The sequence below is a fragment of the Anomaloglossus baeobatrachus genome, chromosome 4 (genome assembly GCF_048569485.1).
Source record: "Anomaloglossus baeobatrachus isolate aAnoBae1 chromosome 4, aAnoBae1.hap1, whole genome shotgun sequence".
NCBI classification, from domain to species: domain Eukaryota; kingdom Metazoa; phylum Chordata; class Amphibia; order Anura; family Aromobatidae; genus Anomaloglossus; species Anomaloglossus baeobatrachus.
In genome coordinates this window covers 23,684,683-23,706,754 of record NC_134356.1, presented here as the reverse complement: position 1 = coordinate 23,706,754, position 22,072 = coordinate 23,684,683, and the positions used below count along the sequence as shown (strand labels likewise).

The window sequence follows — 22,072 nt, the reverse complement described above, 5'->3', positions numbered from 1 at the left end:
CCATCACTGTATCTATCTATCTATCCATCCATCTATCTATCTATCCCTCTATCTATCTATCCATCCATGTATCTATCTATCTATCTATCTATCCCTCTATCTATCTATCTATCTATCCCTCTATCTATCCCTCTATCTATCTATCCATCACTGTATCTATCTATCTATCTATCCATCCATGTATCTATCTATCCCTCTATCTATCTATCTATCCCTCTATCTATCTATCTATCCCTCTATCTATCTATCCCTCTATCTATCTTTCTATGTATCTATCCCTCTATCTATCTATCCCTCTATCCATCACTGTATCTATCTATCTATCCATCCATCTATCTATCTATCCCTCTATCTATCTATCCATCCATCCATCCATGTATCTATCTATCTATCTATCTATCCCTCTATCTATCTATCTATCTATCTATCTATCTATCTATCTATCTATCTATCTATCCCTCTATCTATCTATCTATCCCTCTATCTATCTATCTATCTATCTATCTATCTATCCCTCTATCTATCTATCTATCTATCTATCTATCTATCTATCTATCTATCCATCTATCTATCCCTCTATCTATCCATCCATCTATCCCTCTATGTAGCCATCCATTTTTGTAGCTGAATAATCTGCTTCTGGTTCCTCTACTGTAATACAGAGGTCAAGATGCCCAAATCTTCCTATGTCTTTTTAGAATAGGCAGTGGTCAGTGGTGCAGCTTCTTCCTATGGACGCTGAGGTCTGGAGTTCTAGCCCCGGCCGTCCTAGACACCCAGAGGAATGAGAATTTGATTTCATGTGATCACTGCCTCCTCCTGAGGGGAGGAGCCGGGACAGAGCTGTGAACCAGCGCGGGAGAGACTTCAAATCGGGGGAAGGTTGAGGGAGGTACTCACCGAATACAGGAGCCTTCACCATTTCATCTGAGGTACTGTGACAGAGATATGTCCTCCATTTTATGATACACAGAAAGACAGCCTCCAAATTATATCTGAGGTAACAGAGAGAGACAGAGCCTCCTCTTTTATATCTGAGGTACACGACTGATAGAACCTCCTCCATTTTATCTGAGGTAACAGAGATAGAGCCTCCTATATTGTATCTGAGGTACACGAGGGATAGCGCCTCCTCCATTTTATCTGAGGTAACAGAGAGACAGCCTCTTTTATAACTGAGGTACATACTGTAGAAGAGAAGAGCCTCTACATTTTATCTGAGGTAACAGAGAGACACATCCTCATCCATTTTGTCTGTTACATTGAGAGAGATAAAGCTTCCTCCATTTTATCTGAGGTACCAAGAGAGACAGAGCCTCCTATATTATATCTGAGGTACATAGAATAGAAAAGTATCTAAAATGGACTGAGAGAGAGACAGAGCCTCCTCCATTTTATCTGAGGTAGAAAGAGAGCAACAGAACCTCCTATATTGTATCTGAGGTAAACAGAGAGAAAGATCCTCCATTTTATCTGAGGTACATTGAGAGAGATACAGCCTCCTCCATTTTATCTGAGGTACATTGAGAGAGATACAGCCTCCTCCATTTTATCTGAGGTACATTGAGAGAGATACAGCCTCCTCCATTTTATTTGAGGTACATTGAGAGAGATACAGCCTCCTCCATTTTATCTGAGGTACATTGCGAGAGATACAGCCTCCTCCATTTTATCTGAGGTACATTGAGAGAGATACAGCCTCCTCCATTTTATCTGAGGTACACCAAGAGAAAGATCATCATGTTATCTGAGGTAACTGAGAGAAAAGATCCTCCACCATTTTATGTCAGATACACTGAAAGAGATAGAGCCTCCTCCATATTATCTGAGGTACACCGAGAGCTAAAGCCTCCTCCATTTTATCTAATGAAGCCTCCTCTATTTTATCTGATGTACACTGACCTAGAGAAAGAGACCATCTGCTTTTGACCCCCAAACCTTTGTGAGTCCGCGAGGGCAATATGTACATTGACGTCGTCCATCTTTGAAATCTGGGGGTGCAGCCATACTGCATACCTCCCAACTTTTCAAGAAAGGAAAGAGGGACAAAGTATGCGGTGTGCCGCGGCAAATTTTGACCACGCCCCTAGCCACACCCATTTGGAAGTAAGGGTCATTCAGCAGATGCCCCGGACTGTTCATTCATATTTATAGCAGTCAGAATTTTTTTATATTTCTATGTTTCACTATATGACATGTTGCTTATTTGTGCCTATCAATCCGTGTTCACACGTTGCATAAATTCTGTTTCTTTTTGTTTCTGTCTGCACCAAACTACACAATAACAATCTTCTCTGTTTTTTCCATTTTTGCTGCATTTTTTCTGCCTTTTCTCCATTATTTAATGCGTTTTTGGTTCACATGTGAATCTGCGTTTTTAGGCTCTGTGCGCACTGGGAAATGGAATTTTCTTGAGAAAATTCCGCATCCTCTCAAAGATTACCGCACCCGCGGTAAAAAACCGCGGGAAACCGCACCCGAAAACCGCATGCGGTTTGCCGCGGTTTGCCGCGGCTTTACCGCGGTATTGTTCGCGGTATTGCCGCGGTTTTGCCGCGTGCGGGTTGGGATGTGCTTTATTGCATTCAATGCAATAAAGCACATTGAAGAAAAAAAAAAAAAAAATACATTTAATTCTGATAGTAGATAGACAGAAGAATAGATAGAGGGATAGATAGATAGATAGACAGAGGGATAGATAGATAGAGGGATAGACAGATCGCTGCATTTCCCACGGTCGGCAGTGAGTTCACATTACCGGCCGTGGGAAATGACCGGTAATTACCTCTGCTGTCTGCTGCATTCAGCCTGTGTCTGTGACAGTCGCGGCTGGATGGAAGCAGTGCAGGACGCAGGAGCCGGAGCTGTGGATTACGCCGGAGCTTTGTTTGGGAGGGGTTAATAAAATGGTGAACGAGGCTTGTTGGTTTTATTTAAAATAAAGGATTTTTCTGTGTGTGTGTTTTTTTCACTTTACTTACGGGTTGATCATGTCAGCTGTCACATAGTCGCTGCCATGATCAAGCCTGGGGTTAATGGCGGTGGTCCCCCACCATCATTAACCCCTTGTATTACCTTGCCACCACTGCTACACGGTGGCAAGAAGAGCCGAGGACACGCCGGCAGTGCCGCATAATGTATGCGACAGTGCCGGGGCAGCTGCGGCTGATATTCTCGGCTGCCGGAGGGGGAGTGAGGCGGGGGACATTACCCCTGCCCCTCTCCCTCCCCAGCCTGAGGATACCGGGCCGCCGCTGTGTGCTTTCCTCGGCTGGAAGGTAAATATGCAGCGGAGCCCACGTTCTTTTTTTTCTATATTTCCGTTTTCTTTCTATGTGTGTTCTATGTGTCTGTGTCTATGTGTTCTATGTCTGTGATGTGTGTGTGTCTGTGATGTGTGTGTGTGTGTGTTTACTCTCTGCTTTGCTTCCTCTTCCTGTAATGACATCACTTCCCTGCAAAACCGCAGACAAGCGATGCACATTACCGGAGGTAAACCGCGAAATACCGCAGGGAATAACGCAGCAAAACGCAGTGAACCGCACAGAATTTGCTGCCTGCGTTATTCCCTGCAGGATTTCATGATTAACATTGAGTCAATGGAGTGAAATCCCGCAGCGATGTGCGGAAAAGAAGTGACATGCACTTGTTTTTGCTGCGGGATTCCCGCAGCAAAACATGCAGCTGTCAAATTCCGCCCAGTGCGCACAGGATTTTTTTTCTCCATAGGATTTGCTGGTGATTCACTGCAGAGATGTTATGAACATTTTCTGCAGCGAAACATGCAGCAAATCCACGAAAAATCCGGTAAGTGCGCACATAGCCTTAAGTGTTTTTATTGTACAGAGAAGCTTTTTCCTGCATTTTTTTAAGCTCCACATAGAAACCTCCAGAGAAACCCCCCCCCGAAAACCGCAGAATTCAGCAGCGTCTTTTCATGGAATCACATCCACTTTACTTGGACAATTAAACACAGCAGAATAAATGTGCAAAGAAACAGGAGAAAAAAATGCAGCATTTACACTACATGTGAATATGGACTAAATGTCCAAGCAAAGTGGATGAGACGTCCTGAAATCTCCGCTCCTGGTGCGTGGAAATATGCCGCTGAACTGTGCGCATTTGGTGTTTCTTTCTTTATAAGCTTCAGGATTCACATCAGCAACAAACATGTATCAAATAAGGGGGACAATGTATAAAAAATACCGCAAACACGCAATAATCAGAGAACATTGTTATTTCACTCGTGGAGCGGACACCTGCAGAAAAAATGCCGCATTTACGCTATCTGTGAACACGGCCTCAGTGATCCATTTTTATTACATTTTTTATGGGTTTTAATAAAGAAAAATAATAAATTGCGCCTTTTTTTCCCCGCCATTTACCGATCCCCATAAATAATCTGTTCGCTGTGTTGTTCAGGTCATTACGATTACAGGGACACCAAATATGTCCATGTTATTTGCTGATTTGTGATGTTTATTATTTTATAAAAAAGTGCAATAAAATTACATTATTCTATTTTTTTTAATTATTTTTAGTAACTTTATTAGAAGAAAAAAAAATCCTCTTTTCCTCTCCCTCTAGAATACAGGACATAGAGATGCTGCTCTGTACAATGTAGCTGTGTCCTGTGTAATCTGCTGTGTAAGAGGCTGCATTGTAGGTTCATTTATGTGAAATCCTCCCTCTGACATCATCAATCCTAGTGGCTCAACAGCTAGAGCAGCTAGGAAAGCCAGGAGGTTGCTGGACACAAGTTTTGAACGTTGCTGGTTTGAATCCAAGGTGGTGAAGATAAAAAAAAAAAAATGTATTTGTATTTTTTTCCTCATTTCCTTATAGTAGTTTTATGGGAACAAATGAATCTGACTCTTTCACCAACATTGAGATACAGTATTTATCTATCTATCTATCCCTCTATCTATCCTTCTATCTATCCCTCTATCTATCCTTCTATCTATCCCTCTATCTATCTATCCCTCTATCTATCAAATCAAATCAAATAAGCTTTATTGGCAGGACCAAATACAAATTAGTTTTGCCAAAGCAAGTGTACATCTATCTATCTATCCCTCTATCTATCTATCTATCTATCTATCTATCTATCCCTCTATCTATCTATCTATCTATCTATCTATCTATCTATCCCTCTATCCCTCTATCTATCTATCCCTCTATCTATCTATTCCTCTATCTATCTATCCCTCTATCTATCTATTCCTCTATCTATCTATCTATCCCTCTATCTATCTATCTATCTATCTATCTATCTATCCCTCTATCTATCCCTCTATCTATCTATCTATCCCTCTATCTATCTATCCCTCTATCTATCTCTCTATCTATCTATCCCTCTATCTATCTATCTATCTATCTATCCCTCTATCTATCTATCTATCCCTCTATTTATCCCTCTATCTATCCCTCTATCTATCTATCCCTCTATCTATCTATCCCTCTATCCATCTATCTATCTATCCCTCTATCTATCTATCCCTCTATCTATCTATCCCTCTATCTATCCATCACTGTATCTGTCTATCTATCTATCCATCTATCTATCTATCCCTCTATCTATCCATCTATCTATCCATCTATCTATCTATCCATCTATCTATCCCTCTATCTATCCATCACTGTATCTATCTATCTATCCCTCCATCTATCTATCCCTCTATCTATCTATCCCTCTATCTATCTTTCTATGTATCTATCCCTCTATCTATCTATCCCTCTATCTATCTATCCCTCTATCTATCTATCCCTCTATCTATCTATCCCTCTATCTATCTTTCTATGTATCTATCCCTCTATCTATCTATCTATCTATCTATCCCTCTATCCATCACTGTATCTATCTATCTATCTATCCCTCTATCTATCTATCTATCCCTCTATCTATCTATCTATCTATCCCTCTATCTATCCATCACTGTCTATCTATCTATCTATCCCTCTATCTATCCCTCTATCTAATCTATCTATCCCTCTATCCATCCATCCATCCATCTATCCCTCTATGTAGCCATCCATTTTTGTAGCTGAATAATCTGCTTCTGGTTCCTCTACTGTAATACAGAGGTCAAGATGCCCAAATCTTCCTATGTCTTTTTAGAATAGGCAGTGGTCAGTGGTGCAGCTTCTTCCTATGGACGCTGAGGTCTGGAGTTCTAGCCCCGGCCGTCCTAGACACCCAGAGGAATGAGAATTTGATTTCATGTGATCACTGCCTCCTCCTGAGGGGAGGAGCCGGGACAGAGCTGTGAACCAGCGCGGGAGAGACTTCAAATCGGGGGAAGGTTGAGGGAGGTACACACCGAATACAGGAGCCTTCACCATTTCATCTGAGGTACTGTGACAGAGATATGTCCTCCATTTTATGATACACAGAAAGACAGCCTCCTATATTATATCTGAGGTAACAGAGAGAGACAGAGCCTCCTCTTTTATATCTGAGGTACACGACTGATAGAACCTCCTCCATTTTATCTGAGGTAACAGAGATAGAGCCTCCTATATTGTATCTGAGGTACACGAGGGATAGCGCCTCCTCCATTTTATCTGAGGTAACAGAGAGACAGCCTCTTTTATAACTGAGGTACATACTGTAGAAGAGAAGAGCCTCTACATTTTATCTGAGGTAACAGAGAGACACATCCTCATCCATTTTGTCTGTTACATTGAGAGAAATAAAGCTTCCTCCATTTTATCTGAGGTACCAAGAGAGACAGAGCCTCCTATATTATATCTGAGGTACATAGAATAGAAAAGTATCTAAAATGGACTGAGAGAGAGACAGAGCCTCCTCCATTTTATCTGAGGTAGAAAGAGAGCAACAGAACCTCCTATATTGTATCTGAGGTAAACAGAGAGAAAGATCCTCCATTTTATCTGAGGTACATTGAGAGAGATACAGCCTCCTCCATTTTATCTGAGGTATATTGAGAGAGATACAGCCTCCTCCATTTTATTTGAGGTACATTGAGAGAGATACAGCCTCCTCCATTTTATCTGAGGTACATTGAGAGAGATACAACCTCCTCCATTTTATCTGAGGTAGAAAGAGAGCAACAGAACCTCCTATATTGTATCTGAGGTAAACAGAGAGAAAGATCCTCCATTTTATCTGAGGTACAATGAGAGAGATACAGCCTCCTCCATTTTATCTGAGGTACATTGAGAGAGATACAGCCTCCTCCATTTTATCTGAGGTACATTGAGAGAGATACAGCCTCCTCCATTTTATTTGAGGTACATTGAGAGAGATACAGCCTCCTCCATTTTATCTGAGGTACATTGCGAGAGATACAGCCTCCTCCATTTTATCTGAGGTACATTGAGAGAGATACAGCCTCCTCCATTTTATCTGAGGTACACCAAGAGAAAGATCATCATGTTATCTGAGGTAACTGAGAGAAAAGATCCTCCACCATTTTATGTCAGATACACTGAAAGAGATAGAGCCTCCTCCATATTATCTGAGGTACACCGAGAGCTAAAGCCTCCTCCATTTTATCTAATGAAGCCTCCTCTATTTTATCTGATGTACACTGACCTAGAGAAAGAGACCATCTGCTTTTGACCCCCAAACCTTTGTGAGTCCGCGAGGGCAATATGTACATTGACGTCGTCCATCTTTGAAATCTGGGGGTGCAGCCATACAGCATACCTCCCAACTTTTCAAGAAAGGAAAGAGGGACAAAGTATGCGGTGCGCCGCGGCAAATTTTGACCACGCCCCTAGCCACACCCCTAGCCACACCCATTTGGAAGTAAGGGTCATTCAGCAGATGCCCCGGACTGTTCATTCATATTTATAGCAGTCAGAATTTTTTTTATATTTCTATGTGTCACTATATGACATGTTGCTTATTTGTGCCTATCAATCCGTGTTCACACGTTGCATAAATTCTGTTTCTGTTTGTTTCTGTCTGCACCAAACTACACAATAACAATCTTCTCTGTTTTTTCCATTTTTGCTGCATTTTTTCTGCCTTTTCTCCATTATTTAATGCGTTTTTGGTTCACATGTGAATCTGCGTTTTTAAGTGTTTTTATTGTACAGAGAAGCTTTTTCCTGCATTTTTTTAAGCTCCACATAGAAACCTCCAGAGAACCCCCCCCCCCCCCGAAAACCTCAGAATTCAGCAGCATCTTTTCATGGAATCACATCCACTTTACTTGGACAATTAAACACAGCAGAATAAATGTGCAAAGAAACAGCAGAAAAAAATGCAGCATTTACACTACATGGGAATATGGACTAATTGTCCAAGCAAAGTGGATGAGACGTCCTGAAATCTCCGCTCCTGGTGCGTGGAAAGATGCCGCTGAACCGTGCGCATTTGGTGTTTCTTTCTTTGTAAGCTTCAGGATTCACATCAGCAACAAACATGTATCAAATAAGGGGGACAATGTATAAAAAATACCGCAAACACGCAATAATCAGAGAACATTGTTATTTCACTCGTGGAGCGGACACCTGCAGAAAAAATGCCGCATTTACGCTATCTGTGAACACGGCCTCAGTGATCCATTTTTATTACATTTTTTATGGGTTTTAATAAAGAAAAATAATAAATTGCGCCTTTTTTTTCCCGCCATTTACCGATCCCCATAAATAATCTGTTCGCTGTGTTGTTCAGGTCATTACGATTACAGGGACACCAAATATGTCCATGTTATTTGCTGATTTGTGATGTTTATTATTTTATAAAAAAGTGCAATAAAATTACATTATTCTATTTTTTTTAATTATTTTTAGTAACTTTATTAGAAGAAAAAAAAATCCTCTTTTCCTCTCCCTCTAGAATACAGGACATAGAGATGCTGCTCTGTACAATGTAGCTGTGTCCTGTGTAATCTGCTGTGTAAGAGGCTGCATTGTAGGTTCATTTATGTGAAATCCTCCCTCTGACATCATCAATCCTAGTGGCTCAACAGCTAGAGCAGCTAGGAAAGCCAGCAGGTTGCTGGACACAAGTTTTGAACGTTGCTGGTTTGAATCCAAGGTGGTGAAGATAAAAAAAAAAAATTGTATTTGTATTTTTTTCCTCATTTCCTTATAGTAGTTTTATGGGAACAAATGAATCTGACTCATTCACCAACATTGAGATACAGTATTTATCTATCTATCTATCTATGATTCTATCTATCTATCTATCTATCTATCTATCTATCTATCTATCTATCTCTATCCCTCTATCTATCTATGTATCCCTCTATCTATCCCTCTATCTATCTATCTATCTATCTCTATCTATGATTCTATCTCTCTATCTATCTATGATTCTAGCTATCTATGATTCTATCCCTTTATCTATCTATGATTCTATCTCTATCTATCTATTGTCTGTCGTGTATCTATATATCCCTCTATCATCCATCCCTCTATCATCCATCCATCCCACTATCATCCATCCCTCCCTCTATCTCTCCATTCATCCCTCCATTCATCCCTCTATCCCTCCATTCATCCCTCCATTCATCCATTTCATCCATCCATCCCTCCCTCTATCCCTCCATTCATCCCTCCATTCATCCCTCTATCATCCATCCCTCCCTCTATCCCTCCTTTCATCCCTCTATCCCTCCATTAATCCCTCCTTCTATCCCTCCATTCATCCCTCCATTCATCCGTCTATCATCCATCCATCCCTCCCTCTATCCCTCCATTCATCCCTCAATTCATCCCTCTATCATCCATCCATCCCTGCCTCTATCCCTCCATTCATCCCTCTATCCCTCCATTCATCCCTCCCTCTATCCCTCCATTCATCCCTCTATCATCCATCCATCCCTCCCTCTATCCCTCCATTCTTCCCTCTATCATCCATCCATCCCTCCCTCTATCCCTCCATTCATCCCTCCATTCATCCCTCTATCATCCATCCCTCCCTCTATCCCTCCATTCATCCTTCTATCATCCATCCATCCCTCCCTCTATCTCTCCATTCATCCCTTTATCATCCATCCATCCCTCCCTCTATCCCTCCATTAATCCTTCCATTCATCCCTCTATCATCCATCCCTCCCTCTATCCCTCCCTCTATCCCTCCATTCATCCCTCCATTCATCCCTCTATCATCCATCCATCCCTCCATTCATCCCTCCATTCATCCCTCTATCATCCACCCATCCCTGCCTCTATCCCTCCATTCATCCCTCTATCCCTCCATTCATCCCTCCCTCTATCCCTCCATTCATCCCTCTATCATCCATCCATCCCTCCCTCTATCCCTCCATTCTTCCCTCTATCATCCATCCATCCCTCCCTCTATCCCTCCATTCATCCCTCTATCATCCATCCCTCCCTCTATCCCTCCATTCATCCTTCTATCATCCATCCATCCCTCCCTCTATCTCTCCATTCATCCCTCTATCCCTCCATTCATCCCTCCCTCTATCCCTCCATTCATCCCTCCATTCATCCATCCCTCCATACATCTTTGCAGCTGAATAATCTGCTTCTGGTGTCTCACCTGCAGTATAGAGGTCAAGATAACAAAATCTTCCTATTGCTTTCAATAGAGGCAGTAGCTCAGTGGTAAGAGCTGCTGCCTTTGAAACAATGAACGCACAGCGTCACGAGTTCGAGTCCCGGCCGGCCCGAAAATCCAGAGCCGATGATAATTTAATTTAATTTATTCACTCCACTGAGGGGAGGAGCCGGGACATCAGCTGTGAGCCGCGGGAGTGCGGGACAGACCTGATAAACCGTGCAAGTCCCGCAGAATCCGGGACGGTTGGGAGGTATGCATACAGTGTCCCACAAAAGTGCAGCATGTGGTATAAAAATGTGGTTGTGAATCTATCACACATCTACCTTCATTCTTATTATTAGGAGAAATTCAACTTCCACATTAGATTTGTCTGTATATTGTATAGATGTATTTTGACTGTTCTAATCTAAAGGGTTGTATGATATATGAAAAACATAATGTCTTCCTGCAAAAACAGCGCCACTCTTCTCAAATGGCTGTGACTGGTATTGCAATGGGGTTCCACAGATGGAACTAAGTGACGATAGCAGTTACAGACTGTTAGGTAAGTATTATAAAGTGTTTTCTATGTTGTCACAGCGGCCTGGGCTCTTATATACAGCATGTTAGAATGCTGTATATAAGAGCCCGGTGGTGGTGGCTGCAGCTTATAGTCCAAAAAAGTGGTGACAGGTTCCCTTTAAATAAATCAGGATCAAAAACATCAAATGGCATCCACGACACTTCACTTTACACTCATTCATACATTCATGCTCACTACACCCCTAGATGAATTCCTCAAGAGTAGGGCTGAGAGGACCCAGTCTGTAAAAGTCAGGATCCACGTGTTTCAAAGAAACCCGGGCCCGGACTTCCGGGTGTACGATCCGGATTCGGCACTGGGGAAATTAAAGGGGAAAAAAAAGAAAACAAGAATTAAGTGAGAGTTTCATGCTTATGGAGACTCGGTGTCATGGAGGCAAACTGCTTCCAGGTCGCGCATTCACTACCTGTGGCTCATCGCATACAAACAGATTTCCATGCTTTCCCCGCCCACCGGTCGTCCTGTCGTCTGTGATTGGTTGCAGTCAGATGCTCCCCCAGCCTGTGACAGCGTCTGTCTGCAATCAATGCTCATCACGGGTCAGTCATAGTCTACACTCACAGCCGGCGGTTGTTCCCTATGGCCGCTTGCAGTGAGATGTAGCAGAGCTGAAAGCGGCGTGGGATCTCGAGTGGATTACGCCGGACCTGGAGGGGTGTGTTTGGGGTTAATAAAGTAGTGAAAGAGGGTGTGTTTTTGTATTTTATTCCAAATAAAGGATTTTTTCTCTGTGTTTGTATTTATTTACTTTCATTTACAGGTTGTGATGCAGGTATCTCATAGACGCCTGTGCCATCACTAACTTAGGGTTTAGTAGCAGCTGTGCGCTGTTATCAACCCCTCATTACCCCGATTGCCACTGCACCAGGACAACGGGAAGAGCCAGTAAAGCACCGGGATTGTCACATCTAATGGATGCGGCAATACCGGGCGGCTGCGGGCCAAGAATACCAACCCTCAGCTGGCTTTATCTTGGCTGGGTATGAAAATTGGGGGGGGACCGCACATCGTTTTTTTGTTTTTTTAACAGGAAAAAAATGCAAATTTGGTGCTGAAATCTGGTGCAGATGATTTCAGCACCAAATTTGCACCTCTTGGCACAGAACTGTGGCAAAAAACCTGGGCAAAGAACCACAGCAAAAAAATGTGTAAAAAAAGTGGGGGGTTTTGCCAGGAGGTGTACACTGGGTGCAGGAATATGGTGTAAAATTTCAGCATCAAATTTGCATCCCTTGGCCCAAAAATGCAAAAAAATAAACTTTTTTCTGCCAGGAGGTGCAAATTTGGTATTGTAATCTGATGCAGACGATTTCAGCACCAAATGTGTTGTGTGCACCTCCTGGCACACAACTGCGTCAAAAATTGCAGCAAAAAGCTCGGGTAAAAAAAGTGTCAAAAATGCGTAAAAAAACGCGTTTTTTTTGCCAAGAGGTGTACATTGGGTGCAGGAATATGGTGTAAAAATTTCAGCACCTAATTTGCATCTATTGACCCAAAAATGCAAAAAATATATATTTTTTTCTGCCAGGAGGTGCAAATTTGGTGCTGTAATCTGGTGCATTGGGTGCACGAATATGGTGTAAAAGTTTCAGTACCAAATCTGCATCTCTTGGCCAAAAAAATGCGATTTTCTGCTAGGAGATGCAGGTCTGTGACCTATATCTGAGGTTAGGTTACCTGCGATCACAGGTGAAGGACTGTGGGAACCTCCAGCTGTGACCGCAAATGACCTGAGTGACGTCACTGCTCATTGCGCGGCTCATTCATTCTCTGAAGTTTACAGCGAGCGGTCTTGTTCTATGGCCACTCGCTGTGATATTCAGATGTAGCAGAGCTGAATATCTGTGGGATCTCGTGGGGATTACGCCGGACCTGGAGGCGTGTGTTCGGGGTTAATAAAGTGGTGAAAGAGGGTGTGTTTTTGTGTTTTATTCCAAATAAAGGATTTTTCCTCTGTGTTTGTTCTTATTTACTTTCATTTACAGGTATCTCATAGACGCCTGTGCCATCACTAACTTAGGGTTTAGTAGCAGCTATGCGTTATTAACCCCTGCTATTACCCTGATTGCCACAGCGCAAGGGCAATCGAGAAGAGGATCGGGATTGTCACATCTAATGGATGCAGCAATACCGGGCGGCTGCCAGCTGAAAGTACCAGCCTCCAGCTGGTTTTATCTTGTCTGGATATCAAAATTTGGGGGACCGCACATCGTTTTTTTAAAAAAATTATATGAATAAAAATAGCCACATGCTCTTAGGCCGAAGTTGCGCTTGCAAGGGACTCACGTGAGTCTCGCGTTGCATCACCCGGCACAGCCGCACACTCTCCTAACAGGAACGGCTTGGCAGCATGTGTTTCTATGCACCTGTACGCGCCTGTCAGGAGAGTGTGCAGCTGCCGAGTGATGTCATGCGAATCCCTCGCACATGTAACCCTGGGCTCTGGATACACAGCACAAGATAAAACCCAACAGCTCGGGGCTGCAGCTTTGGGCTTTATCTGTGCTGGCATCAGATTACAAGGGACCATGCGCCGATTGTTTTATTTATTTATTTTTATACCACCATACTGACCAGCAGACACTTGCACTGCATTCACCACCCACCAGCTGTCCTGGCGCCTGTGATTGGTTGCAGTCAGCTGACACGCTGCCACTCAAGGTGGGGGCACGTCTAACTGCAACCAATTACACGCGCCGGTGGGTGGGCAAAGCAGTGAATCTTCAATTGTCGGCTCTGGAAGGGAAAGCGTGACCCGGAAGGAGTGTGCCGCCATGACACAGCCTCGGTGAGTACACCGCGCACGCTACTACCACCCTATCCCTTCCAACAGCGTTTTTAATCTCCGGATTCTGGTCCCCATAGAATTATATGGGTACCTGATTCTGGAGCGGATCAGGGTTTTTTTTTTAAACTTCGCAGGTTTTTTGTGAGTCTGATCAGCTCTACTCAAGATGTGTAGTTTACAGAATGGTTCAACTTGTGGGGGGTTTCTGCTGTTTCACACAGTATATGACCCCCAGACTCTTATCACCACCCATTCTCCGCACTGCTGCCTTCCTGGTCTCATACCTCATCAGGGCACAATCTTTTATGACGTCTGCACTGGCCTCCTATCCTGTGTGGCCGGAAATTGCTACTTCTTCCTTTCTGGACTGATCCGCACTGTGACATCCATACCAGCCCTTATTCACACTTAGGCCGGGGCTACACGGGGCACTAGTGCGATCCTTGCATGACACTCGGCTCGCGCTGGCAGTACAACAGAGCCGAGTGTCATGCGAGTATCCCTGCGACTGAGGTCCGACTGTGCGAGCAGACCTCAACTGCGGGGGGCGGGCCGGCGTTGCAGAGGGGAGGGATTTATCTCCCTCTCTCCTTCATTGCCGGCTATTGCGATTCTCGCACTGCACTAGCGGTACACCGGTGTACCGCGAGTACAGTGCGATTTTTCTCTCGCCCCATAGACTTGAATGGGTGCGAGAGAAAGAGTCTCGCATTACAGTTGTAGCATGCTGCGATTGTTTTTTCGGTCCGATTAGGGCTGAGAAAATAATCGCTCATGTGTGCTGACACACAGGCTAAAATTGGTCCGAGTGGAATGCGATGTTTTATCGCACTCCACTCGCCCCATTTTTCTCGCCGTGTGGCTTAGGCTTTATGGTGGATGCTGCACTTCAGCTTTGTCCTGTTACTGGCAACAATTCGGTAATTCAATCTGTACACTCTATATTGTGCTTATCTTCTGCTTCTAACTGGCACTTCTCTTTTCCTTCTCTTTTCTTATTCCCCCTTTTTTCTTTTGCATGTATTACCTCTTCATTTTATAATGAGATTTCCTTTACATGTTTTATATTATGCTACTTTCTTATGGCATATATTGTACTAGTGCTTTGCATTCATTGCACTGTTATATACTGTATATACCGTACTTATTTGGGCTTTGATTTAATATGCCTTTTTAACGATCGTTGTTCAGGGGCCTCATTTGTCAGCGCCTGGTGCACCCGGCCAAGTACCGGCGCCCTAGATAGCCTGGGGGGCCCACTCGCCATGAGCAGGGGCGGTGATGTATTTTGTGGCCCCTGGGCTAAGTTCCTGGGACCGCAGTGCTTGGGTCAGCAGCTGCACTTTCCTGTCTGCCGGCTGTTTAATCCACACTTGCACGCAACGTTCACTGCTGAACACTGCGTGCAGGGGCATTGAAGTTCATCTGTGGGCGGAGCTAGAGCACAGAGTGCTTCCATCCCACAGATGAAGAGGAGCCGCAGCGCCAGCGTGTGCCCCCCAGCACAGCATATGCCCTCACGAGCTGTATGTGTCCCCCAGAGCTGTATGCCACCCCAGTAACATCTATGCCCCCAGTAATGTGTATGCCCCTCTGTAACATGGACTATGCACTGATGCCATTCGTGTATTGTACGTGGTTTTCATGACTCCATAGACTCCTGCGGGCCCACATCATCTGTGCTGCTGGGAAAAAACTATCATGTTTCCATGTGGATCACATGGACACACGGTTTGTGTAATCACATGGATACACGAGCAGTACCATAGGCTATAATGGGTACGTGTGGTAATTATATATATATATATATATATACCGTATATATATAAAAAAATAGATACAACACGGACATGTGAAGGAGGCTTTAGGCTAAGACCGCACTTTGCGTTCTCCTACTTGCAGTTCTAAACGCACATTTTGGGCCTAATTGATTTGACCAAAGTTGCCTTTTTCAGAACTTTAGCGCTAAAAACGCATGCGTATTTACGCGTTTTAGATGCGTTTTTAGCGCTTTTTACATGCTTTTTCACCTGCGTTTTGACAGATGCGTTTTGAACATCAAGACACTGCTAAATAAAGATTAAATAGTCAAACATCATGAAAAAAGAAAAAAAAGAAAAACATATAATTTTGGAATTGATAAAGAAAATATTTATATTTCATGAAATTATAGCGGTTTTGTAATATTTAATGTTAAAATAGCAATAAAATCAAAATTTTCTTTAATTTCATTGTCGGACTAGGTGTGTGTGTATAGGGACATATTAATCATTTTTTTAATGTCAGAAAAGTATGCGTTTTTGAAGTAAAAAACGCATGTATTCAGCACCTAAAAAGCAGGTAAAACGCAGGAAATTTGACGTTTCTTGGTTTTTGCCATTTCTCATTGACTTCAATGTTAGCAAAACGCACCCAAAATGGCAAAAACAATTGACTTGCTGCTTTTTTGAACGCATGGTTTTTGCCACAAAATATGCAAATTAAACGCAGCGTTTTAAAAAGTGCAAAGTGCGGTCTAGGAATCCCCATTTTCCATAGACTTTGCTGGAAAATAAAAACGCATGCCTTTTGGCATGAAAAAGGTGCTTCTCAAAACGGACCTAAAAAGCACCTGAAACGCAGGTGGAAACGCAAAGTGCGGTCTTAGCCTTATAGTGACAAAGCTACGTACACAGCATACAGGCATGCACAGCTTACGGAAGCGCATGCACAAGCACACAGAGCTTACGAATCCATGCACACACAGAATTATGGATGCGCGCACACACAGAACTTCTGGACGTGCACACACAGAGCGTACAGACGTTCACGCGCATACAGACCATACAGAAGTGTGCACACTCACAGAGCGTATGGAAATGAGGACACAGCGTACGACCGCGTGCACATAAAGTGTACAGATGTGTTCACACACACAGCGTAACGGATGTACACAAACACACCGTGCACACCTTATGGACATAGGTGCACACATACAGACCGTATGGACGTGCGCACACACAGCGTACAACGCACACATGCATGCACACACAGAGTGTACGGACGTGCGCCCAAATAGCGACACAACAAATAAAGGTTGCCTTGGCGTTGGCTGCTGGGCTCACATAAAACTGGCCATTTTTGTGTGCTAGGTATCTCAATTTTCATGTTTTTTATAACAGTAATGCATGTCTATATTCCCATATTCATTGTTCCACATATCTTAGCACTACAGAGTGTAACTGTCTCTTGTTTGTTACTATGTTTCATGTTCAGGTAGCCATCAGTCTTTTTCCCACCTTTGGATGGAGTCACCGCCGCAGTCTTGGTGCTTGGACCTGATGAGCACTTACCTGGTATTACGGTGATCTGAGCGTGAGCAATGCAATGATATGACTGCTCAGCTCAGATCACAGTAATTATAGGTCACAGAGGGAAATTTTAATGCAGCGCACGGTGCTAGATCAAAATAAAAATGGCAGCCCCCAACAGCTCAGTTAAAAAGTTATAAGAAGTCAATTACACCATTTAATTGTATACATTCATAAATAAACTGTTTAAAATAAAGTCCAAAATTAAAAAAAAATTACATTTTGAGTAAATTTCCTTTTAAGAACCTTTACTGAAATTTACATTGTATTTGCATATAAACAACTGGGTTGTAAGTCCTAAATGATCATAAGATATTATATACGAGTACTTTTAGGGTATGTACCCACGATCCGTAGACACTGCGTTCTAATCACTGTGTTATGCCTCCTGCAGAAATGCGAGTGTTCTCCACAGGAGAAGACATCGGTCCGTGCCCATGATCAGGAGTTTGTCCGCTGCGGTCTTTTCGCTGTGTTCTTCCCTCTGAGAACACTCACGTCTTCGCAAGCATAAACTGACATACTGAGGCTTGGGAAGCCGAGTCGCATGGCAGTTTACGCTGTGGGAAAAAAAGCACAGTGGGTATGAGATGTGTATAAATCCCATCCACTGTGCTTGTACAGCACAATGCAGCATTTTGGATGCAGGAAAAACATGCTGAGTCCAAAACGCTACAAACACTGTTCATGGGAGTAAAAGTGTGCTCCTGAGTTCTGTCCTTCATTCACAAGTATAAACCGCCCATTGTTTCTGAGTATCAGAGAATTAGTTTTGTTTCTCTTTTCCCTTTTCAGCCATGGCGTCTGCTGATCTGAGAGACGAGCTGCTCTGCTCCATCTGTCTGAGCTCTTATACAGATCCTGTAATGCTGAGATGTGGACACAACTTCTGCCGGGTCTGTATTGATCAATACATGGATACACAGGACGAGTCTGGAGTTTATTCCTGCCCTGACTGCAGAGAAGCGTTTCAGGAGCGGCCGGCGCTGATTAGGAACTTGGCTCTACGTAATATAATGGAGAATTTACTGATTACTCCACCAGCACAGACAGAAACCGGGATCTGCTGCACTTACTGTATTCACTCTCCTGTACCTGCTGTTAGATCCTGTCTACACTGTGAGGCTTTTCTGTGTGATAATCACCTGAGGGCTCACAGCAAATCACCAGAACACGTCTTCTCTGATCCCAGCACTTCTCTGGAGAAAAGGAAATGTTCTGTCCATAAGAAGATTCTGGAATATTACTGCACTGAGGACGCTGCTTGTATCTGTGTGTTCTGCAGTTTGGCTGGAGAACATCGGGAACACCGGGTGGAGATGCTAAATGAGGCCTCAGAGAACAAGAAGAAGAAACTGAGAGATGTTCTCCAGAAACTAACCTCAAAGAGAGAGGAGGCTGAGGAAAGAGTCCGGAGTCTGGAGGAGCAGAGGCAAAAAATTAAAGAAAAAGCAGCTGGAGAAGCCAAGAGAGTCACTGCCCTGTGTACAGACATCAGGAGACAGTTGTACGACTTGAAGAGGAAAGTCCTAAGGGAGATCTCCAGGCAGGAAAAGGAAGAGTCACGGTCACTGTCTGCTCTGATCAAGCACCTGGAGATAAAGAAGGACGAGCTGTCCAGGAAGATGAGGCACATTGAGGAGCTGTGTAACATGACTGATCCACTGATCGTCTTACAGGAACCAGACACCGGGGACTTGTGTGATCCTGAGGAGGAGGGAGGTGATGAGGACACAGGGGGACATGATAAACAGCTCCATGATGGAGGTGACCTGGATGTGGCTGTGATCTCACACACATTACAATCATTACATGAGGTAATAATAGATATAAGGAGCGGGATCTATGTGGCGGGTCCTGCAGACATATTACTGGATGAAAACACAGCTGGTAATAATGTCCTTATATCAGACGACCTGAAAACTGCGACCTGGACTCAAAAGAGCCAGAATCGTCCGGAAACGGCAGAGAGATTCCAGAGTTACAATCAAGTGATGAGGAGGAGGGGATTTAGCTCAGGACGACATTACTGGGATGTGGAGAGCAGTAGATCAGGTATATGGTGTGTGGGGATGTGTTACCCCAGTATAGACAGGAGGGGAGATCAGTCACTGATTGGAGAGAATAACAAGTCCTGGAGTTTGTGGAGATCTTATAATCAGTATTCAGTGATACATGACAGTGAAGTGATCCGGTTACCTGACAAGATCTCCAGTGATAGATTCAGGATCTGTCTGGATTATGGGGCCGGGCAGCTGTCCTTTTATGAGCTGTGTGACCCCATCAGACACTTACACACCTTCACTGCCGCCTTCACCGAGCCCCTTCATGCTGTATTATGTGTTTGGGATGGTTCGATAAAGATATTGGGGGGTAAACAGTAACTGGGAGAAAGCATCAATATGTAAGATATCTTGGTAGATACTGGAGATAGAACTTAGCTCTTGTTGGCTAAATCATTTGGCCTATGGGATGAATAAGATGGTGGGATACAGGTGATGATACGTAAATGGTAACAGGTCCAGAATGTAACATGAGGTGACGCAGTGGTGACTTTATACTGTACTTATTACTTACACAGGTTGATATAGTGGGGGTTGGGAACTTAATGTAAGCTCCCGGGGATTCTGTATATTAGCTTAAATACACTCAAACATGGATTCAGGTTTTTTTACAGTGACCGTAACTTATCATTACGTTACCCTAAGAAACCAACCCGGGCTAACACTTCCTTAACAGAAGAAGATGTAACCCGTTTAACTGTCAGTCACCCACTAATCCAGTCACCTGACCTCAAAGATTTATAAGCAGAGCGGGGCCTGTGTCCCTTCAGTTACCCATCGAAACACTTGGGATAGATGATTATAACTATTGTTAGTCACTGGAAAAGGAATATAAAGCTCAACCTTTTTTGAGTATTAAATAAGAACCTACAAAGTGCACTGGGTAATACACCCACTAAGTGAATGGCTAGTAATGAATTAAAAGTTATTAAAGGTTTTATTAGTCTCAATCTCTTAGTCTCGTCCGATTACAAGAGTGTCCAAGAATGAGTCCTCAACAGTTTCGAAGTAGACAATGTAGGCAATTCTTCAAGCAGGGGCTGAGGATTTATTTAGAGTATGCAACAGAGCAGATACAGGTTACAAGGCACGCAGACACGCGCACGTGTCCACATATGAAGGCAATGGGTGGTCTGGCTATCTGGCCCCTATAATGTAGGGGCTTTTTGTTGCTTGGTTAGAGAAAGCTACATTTTGTAGAAAAAGGCATATATAGGTTAAAACCTTCGTCTTCAAAAGGCGTGTTCATTTTAAGACAAAGAAGGCAATAGTTCAATATCTCAGTATACATACACATCAATACCAAATTCTGTTGTAAACCATAAATTTCCATGTTCTTATCAACTAACATCATTAATCACATCACAAAATTTAGTATGCTTCCATAACTCTTCAACATTGACAGGCCTATGGTTCTGGTTATTTTATTAACTCACTATATTCACTATTTTCTACCATAAAATACCACATATTTAGGTTCATAGCCCTGAGGCTATGTCAATGATGGCTTTTCTCTATTCTTGTTAAATGACACTGAGGTCATTTTATGGGTCCATTCTGGGGAGAACTTTCAGTTATGCACCTCATTAGCTGTAAAGTTGATCTGCTCGAAATTGTCCCAGGATCTGACTACAACATAGCGGCTTATATCTGCTGAGCACAACATGGCTGACTATTCTCTCACAAATCCCTCTCTTCTAGCTAGAGTACAACTTACATGGGTGTAACACGCAAGGGTGAATTATTGTACACCGGGTTAGCAAGTTACCTCATTGTTTAATACACTCAAGAACTAACTAGGATTCTCCAGAACTTGGTACAACATTGGGATTAGACCTCTGGGGACTATGGGGTCTGCAGGGATCGGTCTCCTGTATTGTCTGTGTAGGCGATGTGCCGATGTACAACCCCTGTCAAAAATTATGGAATCACCTGGCTTTGACGATGTTCATTCAGTTGTTTACTTTTGTTTTAAAAAAGCCGATCACAGACGGCACAAAACTAAAGTAATTTCAAATGGCAACTTTCTGGCTTTGAGAAACACTGAAAAAAAATCATGAAAACATAATGTGCTAGCCAGTAACGGTTACTTTTCAAGACCAAACGGAGAAAATATTATGGAAACACTCAATTCTGAGGAAAAAATTAAGGAATCACCATGTAAATTTTCATTCCCAAAATTAACCACCTGCATCAAATAAGATCTGCTCATTAGTCTGCATCTAAAAAGGAGTGATCACACCTTGGAGAGCTGTTACACCAAGTGGACTGACATGAATCATGGCTCCAACACGAGAGATGTGAATTGAAACAAAGGAAAGGATTATCAAACTCTTAAAAGAGAGTAAATCATCACGCAATGTTGCAAAAGATGTTGGTGGTTCACAGTCAGCTGTGTCTAAAATTTGGACCAAATACAAACAACATGGGAAGGTGGTTAAAGGCAAACATACTGGTAGACCAAGGAAGACATCAAAGCATCAAGACAGGAAACTTAAAGCAATATGTCTCCAAAACAGGAAATGCCCAACAAAAAAATGAACGAATGGGAGGAAACTGGAGTCAATGGTTGTGACCAAAATGGAAGAAACCACCTAAAGGAAATGGGATTTACATACAGCAAAGTTAAACAATAAAAAGATGACTGCCTGAAGAGAACATGTAAATTTCCACAGTCATTGATGATATGGGGCTGCATGTCAGGTAAAGGCACTGGGGAGATGGCTGTCATTATATCTTCAATAAATGCCCAAGTTTACATTGAAATTTTGGACACTTTTCTTA

The 22,072-nt window shown here is 43.0% G+C and overlaps 1 protein-coding gene across 2 annotated transcripts; it reads left to right on the top strand.

Annotated features, from left to right (window-relative positions):
* Positions 1-881: 881 nt before the first annotated feature.
* Positions 882-20,217, top strand: LOC142301078 (E3 ubiquitin/ISG15 ligase TRIM25-like). 2 transcript variants are annotated; one of them, XM_075342098.1, is made up of 2 exons: positions 882-932; positions 18,021-20,217. In XM_075342098.1, exon 2 carries the CDS (start codon positions 18,023-18,025, stop codon positions 19,607-19,609), a length of 1,587 nt encoding a protein of 528 aa, XP_075198213.1. In that variant the 5' UTR covers positions 882-932; positions 18,021-18,022; the 3' UTR covers positions 19,610-20,217. The 2 variants fall into 2 exon arrangements, with proteins under 2 accessions (XP_075198213.1, XP_075198212.1); XM_075342097.1 differs by lacking the exon at positions 882-932 and adding an exon at positions 6,267-6,352.
* The last annotated feature ends 1,855 nt before the right edge of the window (positions 20,218-22,072 follow it).

Excerpts from the sequence above, each read along its gene's own strand:
- LOC142301078 (XM_075342098.1), top strand. The coding sequence starts at position 18,023 with ATGGCGTCTGCTGATCTGAGAGACGAGCTGCTCTGCTCCATCTGTCTG.